Consider the following 22802-nt stretch of genomic DNA (forward strand, 5'->3'; position numbering starts at 1 on the left):
TACCCAGCTTTATCTATCCATGAAGCCAGAGGATACGCACCAATTAGCTAAACTGCAGGATTGTCTTACAGACATAAAGACATGGATGACCTCTAATTTCCTGCTTTTAAACTCAGATAAAACTGAAGTTATTGTACTTGGCCCCACAAATCTTAGAAGCATGGTGTCTAACCAGATCGTTACTCTGGATGGCATTTCCCTGATCTCTAGTAATACTGTGAGAAATCTTGGAGTCATTTTGATCAGGATATGTCATTCAAAGCGCATATTAAACAAATATGTAGGACTGCCTTTTTGCATTTACGCAATATCTCTAAAATCAGAAAGGTCTTGTCTCAGAGTGATGCTGAAAAACTAATTCATGCATTTATTTCCTCTAGGCTGGACTATTGTAATTCATTATTATCAGGTTGTCCTAAAAGTTCCCTAAAAAGCCTTCAGTTGGTTCAGAATGCTGCAGCTAGAGTACTGACGGGGACTAGCAGGCGAGAGCATATCTCACCCGTGTTGGCCTCCCTTCATTGGCTTCCTGTTAATGCTAGAATAGAATTTAAAATTCTTCTTCTTACTTATAAGGTTTTGAATAATCAGGTCCCATCTTATCTTAGGGACCTCGTAGTACCATATTACCCCATTAGAGCGCTTCGCTCTCAGACTGCGGGCTTACTTGTAGTTCCTAGGGTTTGTAAGAGTAGAATGGGAGGCAGAGCCTTCAGCTTTCAGGCTCCTCTCCTGTGGAACCAGCTCCCAATTCAGATCAGGGAGACAGATACCCTCTCTACTTTTAAGATTAGGCTTAAAACTTTCCTTTTCGCTAAGGCTTATAGTTAGGGCTGGATCGGGTGACCCTGGACCATCCCTTGGTTATGTTGCTTTAGACGTAGACTGTTTTTCATAATTATTGTATGGCCTTGCCTTGCAATGTGGAGCGCCTTGGGGCAACTGTTTGTTGTGATTTGGCGGTATACAAGAAAAAAGTTGATTGATTGATTGATTGATAAAGAGGGGTGGTATTGCCAAAGCTGACGCCAACAACCAGGTGCTGCGGCAGTTCCAACGTGGATGCTGGGACCAGTCTCTCATTTTGTCCTTGCAGTTAGGCCTGAAAACAGAGATGCCCCCAGATTTTTCCGAATTCCTGCTTCAAGTGAGAACAGAGGAAGACCGCACAGCGGCCAAGCAAGATCGTATGCACCGCCATCTAGGCAGCACAAAGACCAGATCCATGAACATCCAGCTAGTGGAAGAAGCATCTTTCTGTCATGACCCGAGCCCTAATGTTCTCCAGACATACATTAACGAAACCGAGGCTTTATGTAAGCAGGTTGCTGAACTAAAAATGCAGCTCACAAGCAAGACAGAAACAACGAAAGCAAAAGTATGCTAAGAAAAACCCCCAGACTACAGTTACTGGAATCCCTTCAGCTAGTGCTGTAGCTGCAGTTCACTCCAAACAGACACTTTCAAAGCCCATGCCGAAGGCTTGGTTCTGCTTCAAGTGTCGCAGTGATGATCACTTGGCCAGACAGTGTGAACATCCCCCCAACAAACCACTGGTGGACCAGAAATACAGAGAACTGAAGACAAAACAACATCAATGGCAAACTCAGTATGGGCATTTAAATGACAGGGTTGCAATAGAAGGACTCACTGCACCCCCACACGAACCAAAACGTCCCCCAGAACACCGGACAAGAGAAACTGCATTATGTGAAAGCCATTCCCCAAGCCAGCCACTGGGTGATGCTCTTCCAATAGGTTTAATAGGGCCAAAGTGTACCTCTGCTGTTGTCATCGAGGGTGTTCAGTGTGATAGCCTCCTAGATTCAGGTTCTCAGGTCACCACAGTTTCCCAATCCTTTCACAAGACACACCTCTCACACCTGCCCATTTACCCCATTCAAGATTTGTTAGACATAGAAGGGGCTGGTGGTCAAGAAGTGCCCTACTCTGGTTACGTCCAGGTTAGCATTGATTTCCCAGAGAACATCATGGGGAAACCTGTGAAGATCCAACCCTTGCACTTGTGGTGCCTGACCACAGAACCAACATGCATGTCCCTTTCTTGATTGGCACAAACGCTCTGGATCCTCTTTACGAGAACTGTGCACCCACCCAGAATGAGAAACACAGAAGCGACAGTGGCAACTGTTCCCCACTTGTAAAACGTTTGTACAACAGATTCAAGATAAACCAACAGAATGGACGAGTAGGGACTGTGAAGTTACAGAGCAAAAAGTGTGTCATCATTCCTGCAGGAGAAAGGTTGGCTTTGAATGGATACGCCAGACATGTCCCTGTATCAACTAATGCCACCCTCTTAGTTGAGCCCCCTCAGTCCAGCCTACCTGCTGGCCTCCTGTTCTGTAGCTGTCATGACAAGTCCCTCAGTCCCCTCTTTTAAGTTGCCTGTCCTAGTTAAGAATGAGACCGCACATGACATCAGGCTTTCCAGAGGCCATGACATAGCAAAGCTTTCATTCCTCACGGCTGTGTCATGCTTACCTGCACAGGGCAACAAAGTCACCTAGAGTGAGCCACCACGTCTCGGCTCAGCCTCTGCAACTTGCAACACCATGCATGTGTCTGATGGTGGCAAACTCACCTTCGACTTTGGTGACTCTCCTCTGTCTGCAGAATGGAAGGACAGAATTACTAAGAAACTCAATTCAGTATCCGATGTCTTTGCACTCAATGACCTCGACTTTGGTCACACAACTGAAATCAAACACAAGATATGTTTGTCCAGTCCAACTCCATTTAAACAGAGACCCAGCCCAATCCATCCTTCCAACTATGAGGCTGTTCAGAGACACCTGAAGGAACTTCAAGATGTTCATGTGATACGTGAGTCCGAGAGCCCCTTCGCGTCTCCAATCGTTGTGGTTAAGAAGAAGAATGGTGACATCCGACTGTGCGTAGATTACAGGAAATTAAACAGACAGACAATCAAGGCCGCATACGTTTTACCCAATATTGAAAAAGCCTTCTCAGTCCTCACCGGGTCGAAGTGGTTCTCAATCATGGACCTCAAGTCTGGCTACTATCAAGTTGACATGGATGAGGACGACAGGTGTAAGACAGCGTTTGTGACACCAATGGGGTTCTGTGAATTTAACCGGATGCCTCAAGGGGTTACCAATGCCCCCAGTACATTTCAGAGAGTCATGGAGAAGTGTATGGGCGGAATGAACCTGAGAGAGGTCTTAGTCTTTCTCGATGACGTCATTGTGTTCTCAGAAACACTTGAGGAGCATGAAGACCGTCTACTGAGAGCTCTTCAGATGTTGAGAGAATTTGGCCTAAAACTCTCGCCAGAGAAATGTCAATTCTTTAGAACATCTGTGAAGTACCTTGGACATGTTGTGTCCGCGAATGGAGTAGAAACTGACCCCCAAAAGATTGCTGCCCTGAACACGTGGCCCCGACCTAACAACATCAAAGAGTTGAAATCATTCCTTGGATTTGCCGGATATTACCGGAGATTCATAAAAGACTACTCCAAAATTGCAAGGCCTCTGAATGACTTGACTGCTGGGTACCTGCCGCCAAAGAGGAAGTTGGTCTCCCCACACAGCAGCTCTCATCGCCCCTCGAGTGCCGACTACAAAAAGCCTTTTGATGAGAAATGGACACCAGTCTGTGAGGATGCATTTAAAGCTCTCATTCAGGAACTCACCTCAGCTCCAATCCTTGCCTTTGCTGACATGAAAAAGCCCTACATAGTACACACTGATGCCAGCACTCATGGACTTGGTGCCGCATTATACCAAGAACAAGAAGGCAAATTGAGAGTGATAGCCTATGCGAGCAGAGGACTGAACCGTTGTGAGTGAAGATACCCTGCACACAAACTTGAATTTCTCTCTTTAAAGTGGGCTGTCACAGAAAAGTTCTTTGACTATCTTTACGGAGCGAAGTTCACTGTTATCACAGACAACAACCCATTGACGTACGTTCTGACATCTGCCAAGCTCGACGCTGCAGGCCATCGCTGGCTAGCAGCCCTCTCAAGTTTTGACTTCAACATCCAGTACAGAGCTGGGAAGAAAAACCAAGATGCAGATGGCTTGTCAAGGCGACCCCATCCTCATGACCACTGCCAGCCTGATCCCACTTCTGACGATGAGGAGAATCATATCCAGCGCTTCCTTGCACAGTTCCTCCAGGAAGACACAGGAACTGATTTCCCATCTGAGGCTGTGAAGGCAGTTTGTCAGAGGCACCAGCGCTCTTCAGTGCCAGACAATGGGTCAGACTCCATACATCCACCTGTGCCAATCGAGTGTTTGGCAATGGAGGTTTCTGCTATCCCCGAAGAGTTCTCTCAGACCGACATACATGGATCCTGTATGTTGCCACAGATGTCTCTTGAAGATTGGGCCCGCGAGCAAAGACAGGATCCAGCCATCAGTAGAGTCATCGACATCGTGAAGGCAGGGAAACGACTCTCCTACAGAGCAAAGTGTCGTGAAGACAGAGAAGTCCAGTTGATGCTGAGGGCAATGGACCAGTTCGTCTTTTCAAGCGACGTCCTGTACAGAAGACAAGTGAGCCAGGGTGAACATTCTCATCAACTTGTCCTCCCAGTCAGGTACAGAAAAGCTGCACTGGAAAACCTCCATGATGCTGTCAGACACATGGGCACAATGGCGCACGGCGTGCCGTGTTCCGAGCCGCCATCGAGAGGCAGAAAACACCACATCATTTCTAAACGGATCGCTGTGTGGAGCTGGGACCGTCGTGAGCAATTTCTCTGGTTATCACAAGAGCTGGACATCAGCCATTTTCTGGCAGATTTCACTTTTAACAAGAGATTTTGTCATGGAAAGCCGCGTGGAGGCTTCGCGCGTCAGGACCGATTTGCTGATCGAGCGAGACAAAGGAACACCTCCGTTTCGGAGTGCCAGGGGACAAGTTGGGACTCACACACACGGCACGTGGATGCGGGGGGACCCGACACTCTGGCACCTCACGTGTGTTTTGCTGTGTTTTTCTGTTATAACGCTAGTGAGAACTATGCAACAGCTCCAGCAGGGGACCTCAATTCAATTTTCAATTTATTTTCATTTACAGTGGCTTGCAGAAGTATTCGGCCCTTTGATACGTCACGCATTTTAATTTATTTATGCCATTTCAAACACAAAAAGTAAATCAGGCTTCTCAATATAAAAAAAAATTCTAAAATTATCTTACTTAAACTCAAAACAAATCTCTACAACCGAATAGAAATTAATTAAAAATCTAAAAGCCAAGATGATGGGTTGCATACGTAATTGGCCCCTTAGGTATAATAGACCAGACTCAAAGGCGTGAACCTCTGCTTGTGCCACGCTACCTCAAACTTCCCTTTCCCGGGCCACATTAACAACCTCTGACTGGGGGATACTGAGGTGTTCCCAGGCCAGTGTGGAGATATAATCTCCCCACCTAGTCCTGGGTCTTCCCTGGGGTCTCCTCCCAGATGGATGTACCTGGAACACTTCCCTAGGGACCTGCCAAGGGGGCATCCTTACTAGATGCCTGAAACACCCTAGCTGGCATCTTTCAGCACGAAGGAGTAGTGCTCTACTCTGAGCCCCTCATGGGTGACAGAGCTTCTTACCCTATCTCTAAGGGAGACATCAGTCACCCTCCTGAGGAAACCCATTTCAGCCTTTTGTACCCGCGATTTAGTTCTTTTGGTCTTGACGCAACCATCATGACCATAGGTGAGAGTAGTAATGAAGATTGACCAGTAGATTGAGAGCTTTGCCTCAGTTACCTTTTCATCACAACAGTATGGGGGAGTGAATGTAATACCATCCCTACTGCACCAATTCCCCGTCCAGTTTCACATTTCATTGTCCCCTTACTATGAACAAGACCCTGAGGTACTTGAACTCCTTCGCTTGGGGCAAGACCTCATTCCCTACCCGGAGTAGGCAATCCATTGGTTTCCTGCTGAGGACCATGGCTTCAGATTTAGAGGCGCTTATCCTCATCTCAGTGTCTTCACACTTAGTTGTGAACTGACCCAGTGAGTGCTGGAGGTCACATGCTGACGAAACCAACAGAACCACATCATCTGCAAAAAGCAGTGAAGAGACCCTGAGCCCACCAAATTGCAGACCCTCCTCCCTCTGACTATGCCTCAAGATCCTGTCCATGAATATCACAAACAGGATTGGTGACGAAGCGCAGCCCTGGCAGAGGCCAACCCCCACCAGAAACAAGTCAGACTTACTACCGAGAACCCGAACACAGCTCTCGCTTTGTGGGACAAAGATTGGATGGCCCTGAGAAAGGACACCCTCACTCCATACTCCTGCAGCACCTCCGACAGTATCTCCCGGGGCATCCGATCATACGCTTTCTCGAAGTCCACCAAACCCATGTCGACTGGACGGGCATACTCCCAGGCCTCCTCCAGGAACCTTGTGAGAGTGAAGAGCTGGTGGGTTGTTCCATGGCCAGGACACAACCCGCATTGTTTCTCTTCAATCCGAGGTTCAACTATTGTTTGAACCCTCCTTTCCCACACCCTGGAGTAGACTTGACCACAGAGACTGAGTAATGTGATGTAACCGTAATTGGCACACACTCTGGATGATACGATCAAAAAATCAATCATCGACCTTCGGCCTAGTGTGCTCTGGTACCATGTACACTTATGAGCATCCTTATGTTCGCACATGGTGTTCTTTGGTGTCAGATCAGTGACAAAACCCCACTCGCGTAAAAAAATGCATTCACGAGTAGATCACTGCGCGTGCAAAATAATCACTCCGGACACGCAAATTATCTCTGCACTCGCACGCAAAGGTGCTGCGCGCAAGGACCAGCGCTCCCCCCCTCCTGATCGAGCTTGATTTCTGCTCGCGCGAAGTTGATATGTGCTCACACGCAGAGAATCCCTGCTCGCTTGCTTGAAATTTATGTCACTATGGGGGAGGGAACCAGGTCGGCACTGGCTCTGCTGTGATTGGCTGTCTCTGGAGAGCGAGGTTTGATTGACAGCCCCCTGTCTGACGCGGAAGTCAGTCGGAGATAACGGCTTTAAGCAATTATTACTTCCTTTCTGCTTAAAATGTCACTTGAGTCATCATCTATCTCAGCGACAGATCTCTGACACTTCTGTACAACAATCATTTCCACATAAATTCAGCATTATTTCATAATGAATTACAGAAAGTCTTAAAAATCACCTCCTGACACTGACGCGTCTGCAGACTGACTCTGTACACCCAAACCTATCAAAGGGAATAATGTGATTATTAACCATCAGATGACAAATTAAAACCTCTTAAATCACATGCAAACCATGACGCCACCACCTCCCTGAAGGAGACAACGGTGTCTCCTTAAAAGAAATAAAAAATAAGATTATTTATTTATGAATCAAATCCAAACAAAACAGATCCTGTACAAAATCCTGAAATAGCTACATACATGAAAATACGAATACAAGAACATAAGGGGCTTATTGAATATTATTTACAAATAATAAAAGAAAAGAAAATATAGGGCTCCTAACTATTACAAATCAAATTTGTCTATAAAGGAAACTAGTTTTAAAACATTATTGGATTCAATCACTGATAGAGACTTATATTTAAGTTTAAACTCATTTTTCCAATGAGTAATGTTTGGTTTTGTCTTGAAAACAATCGAGATTTGTGTATGTAATGTTTGCTTAGTAAAGTTATATGATTAATACCAAAGTCATTACAGTTAATATTCCAGATTTCATGTCTGTTATGTTTAGATTGCCGCTCCAAATTCCTTCAGAGACAATCCATTGTTGAAGGTCAAACCAAAAGCTTTGCACTGTTTCACACAAAAAGAAAAGATGGTCCAGCAGGTCTTCAGTTCCAGTCAGTTACCGACATCCATTTGGAATCTCTGTTTTAAAAACTCCTTAGTTTGATAAATCTTGTTAGTAATTTTCAGTTGGAGTTCTTCCGTCCTTGGTGAGTTTAGAAATGTTAAATATTTACATCTGTCTAATCTTTTGTATTTCCTTTCTTTAAGCATATACTGTAATCTCTTTTGGGTGAATTTTTGAGACAATTATTGGCAATATAAGCAAGCGAGAAGGAATTCTCTGTGCATGAGCAGAAATCAAGTTCGCGTGAGCAGAAATCAAGTTTGAGCGGGCGGGGTGAGCGCTCGTCCTCACGCGCAGCACCTTTGTGCATGCATGTAGAGATCATTTGTGCATGTGCAGTTAATATATATGTGTGAACTCATTTTTTATGTGAGTGGGGTTTTGTCACTGATCTGACACCATAGTGTTTGTTATGGACAGTCCAAGACTAGCACAGAAGTCCAATAACAAATGACCGCTCAGGGTTAGATCAGGGAGACCGTTTCTCCCAATCACACTTCTCCAGGTGTCTCTGTCATTGCCCGTGTGTGTGTTGAAGTCCCCCAGCAGACCAGTTGAGTCCCCCACCGGAGCCCCATACAGATTTTTTTTTTTTCTTGTTCTGTCTATAAGTCGCACCGGACTATAAGTCGCAAGACCTCTCAAACTAGTAAACAAACAAACAAAAAAACACTACTTATACTCCGGAAAATGCGGTACAGTGGTCCCTCATTTATCGTGGGAGTTACGTTCTAAAAATAGCCCGCGATAGGCGAAATCCACGAAGTGGCCAGCATTATTTTTTACAATTATTATAGACGTTTTAAAGCTGTAAAACTCCTCACTACACACTTTATACACTTTTCTCAATCAGGCATTAACATTTTCTCACTTTTCTCTCGTGTGTTCAAACCTGAGTAGAAAAATAAGACCAACATGTTTTCAGGCCCAAACATTTGTTTGAGAAATAAAAATAGAACGTTTTCCTATAAATAATTATGATGGCTTTTAGAACTAACGAATTTAATTTTAACGATCAGCGTACGAGGTTGGACACATAAGAAATTATTAATAGTAACTGACCAGTATTTCACAGTTCCTCTGATCGCGCCTTTTCGTCCTGGCGCCGCTGCGCTGTCACGTCTTTTTCCACTGACTCACACCTTGCTGCAGGTGTCTTTTTCCAAGTGTAGAACACAGTTATGGGTAGTTGTTGGCACTCTTTTTTCTTCTCGGCGAGAAGATCCTTATAAACAGACACGCAGAACACAATGCGCGTGCTCTCCCTTCGCGGTGTTGCGACCGGCCTGCTTGATGAGGCCGCGGAACACAATGCACTGTAAAAAAAAAAGCATGCAAAATTGGACTTAAAAAAATCCGCGAAACAGCGAGGCCGCGAAAGGTGAACCGCATTATAGCGAGGGACCACTGTACTTAAAATTTCAATGAAGCCGTTAAAGTGTTGATTTAGGTACCCGAGTGGTTCAGGTGTTGTATTGGCTCAATAATAGCTTAGTCCAGTCTAAGCTATTTCATTCTCATTGTTGCATGATGAAGCAGCACTGGCATGCAATGGTAAAATAGTTTTGTTTGTTTGTTTGTTTTACCTCATATCATCTAGTACTTCTTTCTTTTGAATCTGCACAGATATGATTGACAAGTTATTCTACTATTGAATATCAGTTCAAATAAGTTTAATTGAAGATTGTTCAGTTAGTTTAGCGTACATTGCTGTGCAGTTTCAAATTTTGCCTAATAGTGTCTTAGCTGTGGCTTGACTTCTGTATCATGAATGGAAAGTTGTTGGCATGGAAATTAATACAGTTTTTCCTGCTACCACGGCCCTCACTGTGTGTAAATATGTAAAATACAAAAATTTTTGTAAGCAAATATAGACTTTCTTTGTTCTATTCATCCCTAAAATTGTGTTCAAAATGCACAATTTGGTACCTCCATTTTCAAAAAAATTACCCATGGAAGGTCGCCAGGACCCCCACCTGTGGGAGGGGAAACCCCTTCCACACCCTCTGTTGGTGTTCGCACTCCATCGGCAGTTTCAGATTTTTTTGACCTCACCCTACTTACATGTCTGTGAAACAGCAGAGGGGGAGGAGGAGGAAGAATTTGATGATGATGGAAGCAACACTGGCAAGCCCTGCAAGGACAGGGAGAAGTATGCCTTCAAGCCGACGGAAGAGAACATCCTTGTCGAGTGGTTCCAGGAGAGGAAGGAGTTTTATGACAAGTCGGATAGCAAATTCTATGCCAAAACCTCTAAGAGGAAGAAGCTGGAAGCATTGGCCAAGAGGCTTGGCTGTGATGGTAAGGTATTTTATTTGGTCAGGCTTGTATTTTATTTGGTCATTGAGACTTATTTTATGTTCTTTTGGTCGTAATTTTAAAGTGTTATGTTTTTCTTCTACAGTGGACAAGATTGAGGGTTGGTTCCGAAATCAGCGAACGGCTGTTGGCAAACTGATGAAGTGCACAAAGAGTGGCTCAATGGCCCAGAAGAGGACACCCAGACAGGAGTGGCAGCTGAAGTCGTTCACTTTTTTGCAGGAACACATCGCACCCAGGACATACACAACAGAGCCAACAGAGGTAAGCATTGACATGGAGCAGAATGAATCGAGAGTGTGATTATATTTCCTTGCACTGCTTGCAGTTTATTTAACAGAGCCTTTTTCATTGATAGGTTGTCTTCTCTTTTCTAATCCAAACTGTTTTTTGCTAATGCATACAGCTTGGGAAGGCCTCTTCGTCACACGATGTACATAGCGAGTCTGAGAGTGGCAACGAAGAGCGTCCACAGTCCCCTGCCATTTCAAGTGTGGCCACAGGAGGCAGCAGGCTGGGCAAGCGGGCAAAGACCAGCCGCTTGGAGGATGCGATGCTGAAGTACTTTGAGCAGCCACGGCCTAGTCAAGACATTGGCAAACAGGTATGTTTTTCCACCTATAACTGAAAAAGCTTCTATTAAAAAAAACACCACCACCACATGAGCTGTCACTGTAACAGGCCAATGTGCCGCAACACAAGTATCAAATCATTTCTTCCGATTGCAGTTGCAGACTGTTTCCAGACCAGTGGACACCAGGGAAGCTTTTGGGCAGTACATGACCCAGTACATGCACAGGATTCCCGACAGCAGGTGGGACGAGTTCACATGGATGCTCTGCAGCTGCTGAGTAGATACTCTAGGCCTGGAGGGGACCAGACATATTTTCAGCAATTGGTCCAGGGTCCATCGCAGCAATGGGGCCATGGTCCGTCACAGCAGTGGGGCCAGGGTCCGGCGCAGCAGTGGGGCCAGGGTCCGGTGCAGCAGTGGGGCCAGGTTCTGGCGCAGCAGTGGGGCCAGGGTCCATCGAAGCAGTTGGGTCAGGGTCCGTCGCACGGTCCACACAAGCAGCAGCAGCAGTGGCCACTTATGCCAAGGTCGCACAGTACCCCACCAGAGGTATTTTCACAGGTAAATACTAGTTAAACCTCTTGCACTATAATACACATGCCTTGTAATTAATATTATATATGATGATTTTCATGTATATTTCTGCTCATGACACCCAGAAGTGAGGACATTGCAAACCTTAACATCGCTTTCAGGCCACTGTACCATGCTCAGTGATGAGGACAAGGACGTCCTGACACCCCCAGCAGGATCAGAACAGTAGCTTGGAGTCTGAGTCATAGTGTGTTTCAGTTCTCAAATTGTTGGACTATTCGGTGTGTTCCAGTGCTCAATCTGTTGGACTATTCTGTGTGTTCCAGTGCTCAAACTGTTGGACTATTTAATTGGGACTTTTTGCAGTGCAATAAAATGCATTATTCCTGTATACTCATGTTTGATTTTTTGACTTTTGCATGATAAAATTAAGGTGGTATTTGCAACTGATAAAGATGTACTTGAAAAAAGTCAAACAGTTGACAACCTTAAAAACTTCAAAAAACAAAGACTGAGACATCACATGTAATTTAGACCACTGGTTGTAAAATTCCCAACTTTGAGCAGGTACCGAACTCGGCTGACATATGAGGTTTGGTGTTGGGTTAACCGGCTTGCTGACGCCAAACCATCCCACTTTTACAACCAGAGGTCCACTTTAAAAATACAAATAATTTATAAAATCAAAGGAATACAATTCTTGATTATTCAGGTAGTAACACCAACAATCCTCGTAAAGTCATCTGTGGAGATAAAAATAATTAAAATGATTAAATCATGGCTCCTTTCATATATGAAATTGGAAAAATTTGGCCCCCGTACAAACTGAAATGGACTTTTGCCATATTTTTGTTGTTTTTACTACATACCTCCATAGAATTCAGTCATAAATAGCCCAAACTATACCTTTTTGGAATCTTTATGATCAGACAAATAATGTATACTTTTTAGTATGATTGGAGCATTTTAAAATTTTGAACCCTGTGTAATCCTTCCTTGACCCCGACCTGGGTGCTTATTGAAAATTCAAGTGGCCCGTTTGCTTTTTCAAAAGAGTAATGTTTAAGGAGTGTTTGTACCATGTTTGGTGCTTGTATCACCATTTGAAGGATTCCTGTGTAAATATTATGTCATCTGCTGTATAACAGAGGGAGTGTTTGTCTCCCATTTTGAATGAGCCACGTGAGTGTTCATCATTCGGAAAGGAATACTGGAACCAGGTGGATATGTCAATATGTATGTCAATTGTGCAGTCAGGCAAATAAATATTTGATCCACTGTTGATTTTGCAAGTTTTCCCACTTACAAAGAATGGAGAGGTCTGTAATTTTTATCGTAGGTACACTTGAACTGTGAGAGACACATCTGACACATTGAGATTATCACGGCAGTATTATGGGTATATTATGAATGCATCGTGCACGTGTTGGGTGTGGATGGCATCTGCATTGCGGTCATAAAAGAAGCGCACTCGGGCCGTCGGCATCACTATTCACACCAACAATACAGGCTCTGGAGCATTTGCTGGACTTGGACAAGTTGATCACAGAGTTAATGTTCATTTTGTCATGCGAGGGTTAACTGTTCATGAGTTTGGGGAGCGGGAGGGGGGAAGCCGCTCAGGGTGTGAGACTGTTTTTTTTTTTTTTTTTTTTTCTGAGAGTGTCACAGAAAACAGACTTCAGTGTGAGTTGTGGCTAAACAGCAACTCTTCCTTTTGTTGGTGTTAAATAAAAGTCCTGGAGGAGACCCGATTGCAGCAGCTATTACGTCTTTGTGGATCTACACAGCCGGGCCGGCATTGACTGGCAGGTATGTCACTTTCTGCCACATATGCTTGTAGTACTTTGGGTTTACGTGACGTGTTTCTTATGCATTCACAGATTGTCCGCAAAGCAGATGTAATAAAAACGCTTTATTCATGGCCAATTTGTATGCATTCACTACAACATATTTTAGTTTGTGATGTGGACATGATGGGCACAATATACACTAAACAAAAATATAAACGCAACACTTTTGGTTTTGCTCCCATTTTGTATGAGATGAACTCTAAGATCTAAAACTTTTTCCACATACACAATATCACCATTTCCCTCAAATATTGTTCACAAACCAGTCTAAATCTGATAGTGAGCACTTCTCCTTTGCTGAGATAATCCATCCCACCTCACAGGTGTGCCATATCAAGATGCTGATTAGACACCATGATTAGTGCACAGGTGTGCCTTAGACTGCCCACAATGAAAGGCCACTCAGCACAATGCCACAGATGTCGCAAGATTTGAGGGAGCGTGCAATTGGCATGCTGACAGCAGGAATGTCAACCAGAGCTGTTGCTCGTGTATTGAATGTTCATTTCTCTACCATAAGCCGTCTCCAAAGATGTTTCAGAGAATTTGGCAGTACATCCAACCAGCCTCACAACCGCAGACCACGTGTAACCACACCAGCCCAGGACCTCCACATCCAGCATGTTCACCTCCAAGATCGTCTGAGACCAGCCACTCAGACAGCTGCTGAAACAATCGGTTTGCATAACCAAAGAATTTCTGCACAAACTGTCAGAAACCGTCTCAGGGAAGCTCATCTGCATGCTTGTCGTCCTCATCGGGGTCTCGACCTGACTCCAGTTCGTCGTCGTAACCGACTTGAGTGGGCAGATGCTTACATTCGCTGGTGTTTGGCACGTTGGAGAGGTGTTCTCTTCACGGATGAATCCCGGTTCACACTGTTCAGGGCAGATGGCAGACAGCGTGTGTGGCGTCGTGTGGGTGAGCGGTTTTCTGATGTCAATGTTGTGGATTGAGTGGCCCATGGTGGCGGTGGGGTTATGGTATGGGCAGGCATCTGTTATGGACGAAGAACACAGGTGCATTTTATTGATGGCATTTTGAATGCACACAGATACCGTGACGAGATCCTGAGGCCCATTGTTGTGCCATACATCCAAGAACATCACCTCATGTTGCAGCAGGATAATGCACGGCCCCATGTTGCAAGGATCTGTACACAGTTCTTGGAAGCTGAAAATGTCCCAGTTCTTGCATGGCCGGCATACTCGCCGGACATGTCACCCATTGAGCATGTTTGGGATGCTCTGGACCGGCGTATATGACAGCGTGTACCAGTTCCTGCCAATATCCAGCAACTTCGCACAGCCATTGAAGAGGAGTGGACCAACATTCCACAGGCCACAATTGACAACCTGATCAACTCTATGCGAAGGAGATGTGTTGCACTGCATGAGGCAAATGGTGGTCACACCAGATACTGACTGGTATCCCCCCCCCCAATAAAACAAAACTGCACCTTTCAGAGTGGCCTTTTATTGTGGACAGTCTAAGGCACATCTGTGCACTAATCATGGTGTCTAATCAGCATCTTGGTATGGCACACCTGTGAGGTGGGATGGATTATCTCAGCAAAGGAGAAGTGCTCACTATCACAGATTTAGACTGGTTTGTGAACAATATTTGAGGGAAATGGTGATACTGTGTATGTGGAAAAAGTTTTAGATCTTTGAGTTCATCTCATACAAAATGGGAGCAAAACCAAAAGTGTTGCGTTTATATTTTTGTTGAGTGTATATCTGTATTACATACTGTCCCAGTCCGCTGCCAAGCCGCAAATCCCCGTCAGTTGCGGATATCAGTGGTTAACGGCAGATATGCAGCGCATAGAGTGAATATGTATTGTGTATGAATTGAGTATATATGGAGTATGTAAGGCGGATGTCATCCGCATTCAGATTTTTGAACAGCTCAGAAATCCTGGCTGCGGACATGCGTGCCTCTGCGGATGATCACGGGCGTGTTCGGATGATGGCCGACAGGCATGTTACACGGATATTGGATAATCGTGACTATCCAGGGTTGGGACCAGGAAGCTGTAGTCTTACACACCTCTCTGCAGCTTCTCTCCCCCTGCCATCCCCCCAATACCCCATCCCTGTAGAGACGGTGCCTGCTCCCAGACCACCAATAACCAGCAAAAATCTATTTAAGCATAAAAATTCAAAAAGAAAAAATAATATAGCACCTTCAACTGCACCACAGACTAAAACAGTTAAATGTGGTCTATTAAACATTAGGTCTCTCTCTTCTAAGTCTCTGTTAATAAATGATATAATAATTGATCAACATATTGATTTAGTCTGCCTTACAGAAACCTGGTAACAGCAGGATGAATATGTTAGTTTAAATGAGTCAACACCCCCGAGTCACACTAACTGTCAAAATGCTCGAAGCACGGGTCGAGGAGGAGGAGTAGCAGCAATCTTCCTCTCCAGCTTATTAATTAATCAAAGGCCCAGACAGAGCTTTAATTCATTTCAAAGCTTGACTCTTAGTCTTAAACATCCAAATTGGAAGTCTCAAAAACCAGTTTTATTTGTTATCTATCGTCCACCTGGTTGTTACTGTGAGTTTCTTTGTGATTTTTCAGACCTTTTGTCTGACTTAGTGCTTAGCTCAGATAAGATAATTATAGTGGGTGATTTTAACATCCACATAGATGCTGAGAATGACAGCCTCAACACTGCATTTAATCTATTATTAGACTCAGTTGGCTTCGCTCAAAATGTAAATGAGCCCACCCACCACCTTAGCCACACTTTAGATCTTGTTCTGACATATGGCATAGAAATTGAAGACTTAACAGTATTCCCTGAAAACCCCCTTCTTTCTGATCATTTCTTAATAACATTTACATTTACTTTAATGGGCTGCCCAGCAGTGGGGAATAAGTTTCATTGCAGTAGAAGTCTTTCTGAAAGCACTGTAACTAGGTTTAAGGATATGATTCCTTCTTTATGTTCTTCAATGCCATATACCAACACAGTGCAGAGTAGCTACCTAAACTCTGTGAGTGAGATAGATTATCTCATCAATAGCTTTACATCCTCATTGAGCACAACTTTGGATGCTGTAGCTCCTCTGAAAAAGAGAGCCTTAAATCAGAAGTGCCTGACTCCGTGATATAACCCACAAACTCGCAGCTTAAAGCAGATAACCCATAAGCTGGAGAGGAAATGGCGTCTCACTAATTTAGAAGATCTTCATTTAGCCTGGAAAAAGAGTCTGTTGCTCTATAAAAAAGCCCTCCGTAAAGCTAGGACATCTTACTATTCATCACTAATTGAAGAAAATAAGAACAACCCCAGGTTTCTTTTTAGCACTGTAGCCAGGCTAACAGAGAGTCAGAGCTCTATTGAGCCGAGTATTCCTTTAACTTTAACTAGTAATGACTTCATGACTTTCTTTGCAAATAAAATTTTAACTATTAGAGAAAAAATTATTCATAACTATCCCAAAGACATATCTTTATGTTCAACTGCTTTCAGTAATGCTGGTATTTGGTTAGACTCTTTCTCTCGAATGTTCTGTCTGAGTTACTTTCATTAGTTACTTCCTCCAAACCATCAACATGTCTATTAGACCGCATTCCTACCAGGCTGCTCAAGGAAGCCCTACCGTTAATTAATGCTTCGATTTTAAATATGCTCAATCTGTCTTTATTAGTTGGCTATGTACCACAGGCTTTTAAGGTGGCAGTAATTAAACCATTACTTAAAAAGCCATCTGTCTTTAATAGTTGGCTATGTACCACAGGCTTTTAAGGTGGCAGTAATTAAACCATTACTTAAAAAGCCATCACTTGACCCAGCTATCTTAGTTAATTATAGGCCAATCTCCAATTTTCCTTTTCTCTCAAAAATTCTTGAAAGGGTACTTGTAAAACAGCTAACTGATCATCTGCAGAGGAATGGTCTATTTGAAGAGTTTGTCAGGTTTCAGAATTCATCATAGTACAGAAACAGCATTAGTGAAGGTTACAAATGATCTTCTTATGGCCTCAGACAGTGGACTCATCTCTGTGCTCGTCCTGTTAGACCTCAGTGCAGCTTTTGATACTGTTGACCATAAAATTTTATTACAGAGATTAGAGCATGCCATAGGTATTAAAGGCACTGCGCTGCAGTGGTTTGAATCATTTATCTAATAGATTACAATTTGTTCATGTAAATGGGGAGTCTTCTTCATGGACTAAGGTTAATTATGGAGTTCCACAAGGTTCTGTGCTAGGACCGATTTTATTCACTTTATACATGCTTCCCTTAGGCAGTATTATTAGAAAGCATTGCTTAAATTTTCATTGTTACGCAGATACCCAGCTTTATCTATCCATGAAGCCAGAGGACACAAACCAATTAGTTAAACTGCAGGAATGTCTTTCAGACATAAAGACATGGATGACCTCTAATTTCCTGCTTTTAAATTCAGATAAAACTGCAGTTATTGTACTTGCCCCACAAATCTTAGAAACATGGTGTCTAACCAGATCCTTACTGTGGATCGCATTACCCTGACCTCCAGTAATACTGTGAGAAATCTTGGAGTCATTTTTGATCAGGATATGTCCTTCAATGCGCATATTAAGCAAATATGTAGGACTGCTTTTTTGCATTTGCGCAATATCTCTAAAATTAGAAAGGTCTTGTCTCAGAGTGATGCTGAAAAGGTCCCATCTTATCTTAGGGTCTCATAGTACCATATCACCCCAATAGAGCGCTTCGCTCTCAGACTGTAGGCTTAATTGTAGTTCCTAGGGTTTGTAAGAGTAGAATGAGAGGCAGAGCCTTCAGCTTTCAGGTTCCTCTCCTGTGGAACCATGCAGCTCCCAATTCGGATCAGGGAGACAAACACCCTCTCTGCTTTTAAGATTAAGCTTAAAACTTTCCTTTTTGAAAAAGCTTATAGTTGGGGCTGGATCAGGTGACCCTGAACCATCCCTTAGTTATGCTGCTATAGACTTAGACTGCTGGGGGGTTTCCCATGATGCACCCAGTGTTTCTTTTTATTCACCTCTTTTTGCTCTGTATGCACCACTCTGCTTTTAATCATTGGTGATTGATCTCTGCTCTCTTCCACAGCATGTCTTTTTCAATCTCTCAATCAATCAATCAATTTTATTTATATAGCGCCAAATCACAACAAACAGTTGCCCCAAGGCGCTTTATATTATAAGGCAAGGCCATACAATAATTACGTAAAAACCCCAATGGTCAAAACGACCCCCTGTGAGCAAGCACTTGGCTACAGTGGGAAGGAAAATCTCCCTTTTAACAGGAAGAAACCTCCAGCAGAACCAGGCTCAGGGAGGGGCAGTCTTCTGCTGGGACTGGTTGGGGCTGAGGGAGAGAACCAGGAAAAAGACTTGCTGTGGAGGGGAGCAGAGATCAATCACTAATGATTAAATGCAGAGTGGTGCATACAGAGCAAAAAGAGAAAGAAACACTCAGTGCATCATGGGAACCCCCCAGCAGTCTAAGTCTATAGCAGCATAACTAAGGGATGGTTCAGGGTCACCTGATCCAGCCCTAACTATAAGCTTTAGCAAAAAGGAAAGTTATAAGCCTAATCTTAAAAGTAGAGAGGGTGTCTGTCTCCCTGATCCGAATTGGGAGCTGGTTCCACAGGAGAGGAGCCTGAAAGCTGAAGGCTCTGCCTCCCATTCTACTCTTACAAACCCTAGGAACTACAAGTAAGCCTGCAATCTGAGAGCGAAGCGCTCTATTGGGGTGATATGGTACTATGAGGTCCCTAAGATAAGATGGGACCTGATTATTCAAAACCTTATAAATAAGAATAAGAATTTTAAATTCTATTCTAGAATTAACAGGAAGCCAATGAAGAGAGGCCAATATGGGTGAGATATGCTCTCTCCTTCTAGTCCCCGTCAGTACTCTAGCTGCAGCATTTTGAATTAACTGAAGGCTTTTCAGGGAACTTTTAGGACAACCTGATAATAATGAATTACAATAGTCCAGCCTAGAGGAAATACATGCATGAATTAGTTTTTCAGCATCACTCTGAGACAAGACCTTTCTAATTTTAGAGATATTGCGTAAATGCAAAAAAGCAGTGTTACATATTTGTTTAATATGCGCTTTGAATGACATATCCTGATCAAAAATGACTCCAAGATTTCTCGCAGTATTACTAGAGTTCAGGGTAATGCCATCCAGAGTAAGGATCTGGTTACACACAATGTTTCTAAGATTTGTGGGGCCAAGTACAATAACTTCAGTTTTATCTGAGTTTAAAAGCAGGAAATTAGAGGTCATCCATGTCCTTATGTCTGTAAGACAATCCTGCAGTTTAGCTAACTGGTGTGTGTCCTCTGTCTTCATGGATAGATAAAGCTGGGTATCATCTGCGTAACAATGAAAATTTAAGCAATGCTGTCTAATAATACCGCCTAAGGGAAGCATGTATAACGTGAATAAAATTGGTCCTAGCGCAGAACCCTTGTGGATCTTCTAAATTAGTGAGACGCCATTTCCTCTCCAACTTACGGGTTATCTGCTTTAAGCTGCGAGTTTGTGAGTTATACCACAGAGTCAGGCACTTCTGATTTAAAGCTCTCTTTTTCAGAGGAGCTACAGCATCCAACGTTGTCTTCAATGAGGATGTAAAACTATTGACGAGATACTCTATCTCACTTACAGAGTTCAGGTAGCTACTCTGCACTGTGTTGGTATATGGCATTAGAGAACATAAAGAAGGAATCATATCCTTAAACCTAGTTACAGCGCTTTCTGAAAGACTTCTAGTGTAATGAAACTTATTCCCCACTGCTGGGTAGTCCATCAGAGTAAATGTAAATGTTATTAAGAAATGATCAGACAGAAGGGAGTTTTCAGGGCATACTGTTAAGTCTTCAATTTCCATACCATAAGTCAGAACAAGATCTAAGATATGATTAAAGTGGTGGGTGGACTCATTTACATTTTGAGCAAAGCCAATTGAGTCTAATAATAGATTAAATGCAGTGTTGAGGCTGTCATTCTCAGCATCTGTGTGGATGTTAAAATCGCCCACTATAGTTATCTGAGCTAAGCACTAAGTCAGACAAAAGTTCTGAAAATTCACAGAGAAACTCACAGTAACGACCAGGAGGACGATAGATAACAACAAATAAAACTGTTTTTTGGGACTTCCAATTTGGATGGACAAGACTAAGAGTCAAGCTTTCAAATGAATTAAAGCGCTGTCTGGGTTTTTGATTAATTAATAAGCTGGAATGGAAGATTGCTGCTAATCCTCCACCTCGGCCCGTGCTACGAGCGTTCTGGCAGTTAGTGTGACTCAGGGGTGTTGACTCATTTAAACTAACATATTCATCCTGCTGTAACCAGGTTTCTGTAAGGCAGAATAAATCAATATGTTGATCAATTATTATATCATTTACTAACAGGGACTTAGAAGAGAGAGACCTAATGTTTAATAGACTACATTTAACTGTTTTAGTCTGTGGTGCAGTTGAAGGTGCTATATTATTTTTTCTTTTTGAATTTTTATGCTTAAATAGATTTTTGCTGGTTATTGGTGGTCTGGGAGCAGGCACCGTCTCTACAGGGATGGGGTAATGAGGGGATGGCAGGGGGAGAGAAGCTGCAGAGAGGTGTGTAAGACTACAACTCTGCTTCCTGGTCCCAACCCTGGATAGTCACGGTTTGGAGGATTTAAGAAAATTGGCCAGATTTCGGACATTTGCACCAAGATTGATGAAAAGATTGCTGACGTGAGTACAGTTTTGAGAGGTGAAATTGCTGCGGTGAAAGCGGAAAGTGACAATGCATTTATTACTGTACATGCTCGCCTTGATGGCCAAAATGACAAGCTAAAAAGTTTAGTTGAGTTGGCTAATGCTAATTCCGATGCTGTTACGGATCTCGAAGCTAAAGATAAGGCACTGCAAAGTCAAGTCGGCCAACTCTCAGAAAAGTGCCTGGACCTTGAGGGGCGGTCTAAACAGCTGAATTTGAGAATTGCTGGAGTTAAAGAGGGGCTGGAAAATGGACAAAAAACTAGAGACTTCCTAGCACAGCTGCTGACAGATGTCTTACAGCTGGATGAAAGACCAGTTATTGATCGAGCTCACAGGGCACTGCGAGTACGCCCGGATGATAACGAACCGCCTCAGCATCTGATCATCAGGGTGCACTACTGTCATGCCTTCGAGGAGATTTTGAAGAAAGTAATGCAGTCTAGAACCCTCACATATCAAGACGAGCGAATTCAAATTTTCAGAGACTTCCCCCCTGCTGTTGTCAAACGCCGTGCGGCTTTCACCCCTGCCAGAAACCTACTGCGGGATAAATCTGGAGTGAGATTCGGTCTTATATACCCAGCCAAGCTAAGAGTTACGCACAACGGGAAGGAGACTACATTCACAGACGCAGAGAAGGCGCGTTTCTTTGCTGAATGCCTATTTGGCCACGATCACAAAACAGCTGAAGGAGAAAGAGGTGACGGTGGAGAAGACGCATGAGACCACTTGCACTGCTGTGAGCCAAAATTATATAAACATTCCCTTTTGGACATATAGGGGCTGGGTCACCTAACCTACTTCAATGCCGACGTTATTGGGTAACGTAACATTACTACTACTCTCTTTCCTTAAATGGCGTTTTGGGTTTGTTTTGTCTGTTTACAAAAAAAAAGGAAGAAAGAAAGCAAGCTTAAGTTTCAGAAGGTCATTTCTATGGCTATTTATTTTTGCCTTTTCCAATCAATAGGCCAACAACAATTTTGAAAATCACATATTGTTCATTGTATCCCTGGGAGGGTGTTTAACACTTAAATTGAATTCAAATAGGTTTGGTTAGGAATTCTATAACTGCAGAGCTACTAGAATGAAGAGTTATTCACTGTTAGTTGTTAAAATTAAGAGTATATTCTCTTTTTGGAAGGTTCCTATTTTGCACTAACTGTCAGGCTGACAATATACATTTTATTTTATTATTATTATTATTATTATTGTTATTATTTTTTTTTCTACGTGTCTGTATGTTTCTAGGGTGGGAGGAGGGAGGGGGCAGGGTGGGAAGGAGTGCTATTTAGTTTGTGGTCGTATGTACCAAGCAAGAAAGAGGAAGAGACTAAGGTATGCCTTTATTCTGTCCATATAATGCATGCTGGGAAACAGTTTGGGAAGAGTGGTGGCAATTTAAACTTCTGCTCATGGAACGTGAATGGTATTAATGAACCAGTTAAGAGAGGTAAAGTGCTTGCTCATCTTAAATCATTACAAGAGGATATTATCTTTCTACAAGAAACACACCTAAAGAATGACTCACACGGAAGACTTAGATGTAGGTGGATACAGCAAATTTACCACTCTAATTTTTCCATAAAGGCTAGAGGTGCAGCTATTCTAATCCGCAGGGGGTTCCTTTTAAACAAATGTCCACAATTGCTGACAAGGATGGGAGGTATGTAATTGTTGTGGGGGAAATTCATTCCACTCCATTGACCTTACTGAATATATACGGACCAAACCATGACGACCCGGAATTTTTCAGAAAAGTCCTAAATTTGATACCAGACATTTCCAACACTAACCTAGTCATTGGTGGCGACTTTAATTTTGTTTTGGATACATGGATACTGGATGCATACTTGGATACACCTGGATAGATCTTCTGCCATTAGAATA

General features: G+C 43.2%; 1 protein-coding gene, 1 long non-coding RNA gene and 1 pseudogene across 2 annotated transcripts; 2 read left to right on the forward strand and 1 right to left on the reverse strand.

The window, feature by feature from the left end:
- LOC117530490 overlaps positions 1–22802 on the forward strand; it is a 187936-nt pseudogene that overhangs the window by 132644 nt on the left and 32490 nt on the right.
- Positions 5826–10051, reverse strand: LOC117530520. The gene is made up of 3 exons (XR_004566399.1): positions 10041–10051; positions 7398–7402; positions 5826–5984 (listed from the first exon to the last, which is right to left on the reverse strand). It is a non-coding gene; the product is annotated as an uncharacterized LOC117530520 (long non-coding RNA).
- Positions 9499–11322, forward strand: LOC117530495. Its single transcript, XM_034193411.1, has 4 exons — positions 9499–10171; positions 10275–10453; positions 10596–10793; positions 10918–11322. The coding sequence occupies exons 1-4, from the start codon at positions 9784–9786 to the stop codon at positions 11038–11040; spliced, it is 888 nt and encodes a 295-aa protein (XP_034049302.1). The 5' UTR covers positions 9499–9783; the 3' UTR covers positions 11041–11322.

This window comes from Thalassophryne amazonica, chromosome 18, assembly GCF_902500255.1.
Source record: "Thalassophryne amazonica chromosome 18, fThaAma1.1, whole genome shotgun sequence".
In the NCBI taxonomy this organism is placed as follows: domain Eukaryota; kingdom Metazoa; phylum Chordata; class Actinopteri; order Batrachoidiformes; family Batrachoididae; genus Thalassophryne; species Thalassophryne amazonica.

Bases quoted from the DNA above. Each gene is read 5' to 3' on its own strand.
- LOC117530495 (XM_034193411.1), top strand. From the start codon at position 9,784: ATGCACAATTTGGTACCTCCATTTTCAAAAAAATTACCCATGGAAGGT. The intron at 10,454-10,595 runs GTAAGCATTGAC...TAATGCATACAG, and splicing joins ACACAACAGAGCCAACAGAG to CTTGGGAAGGCCTCTTCGTC. The intron at 10,794-10,917 runs GTATGTTTTTCC...TTCCGATTGCAG, and splicing joins GTCAAGACATTGGCAAACAG to TTGCAGACTGTTTCCAGACC.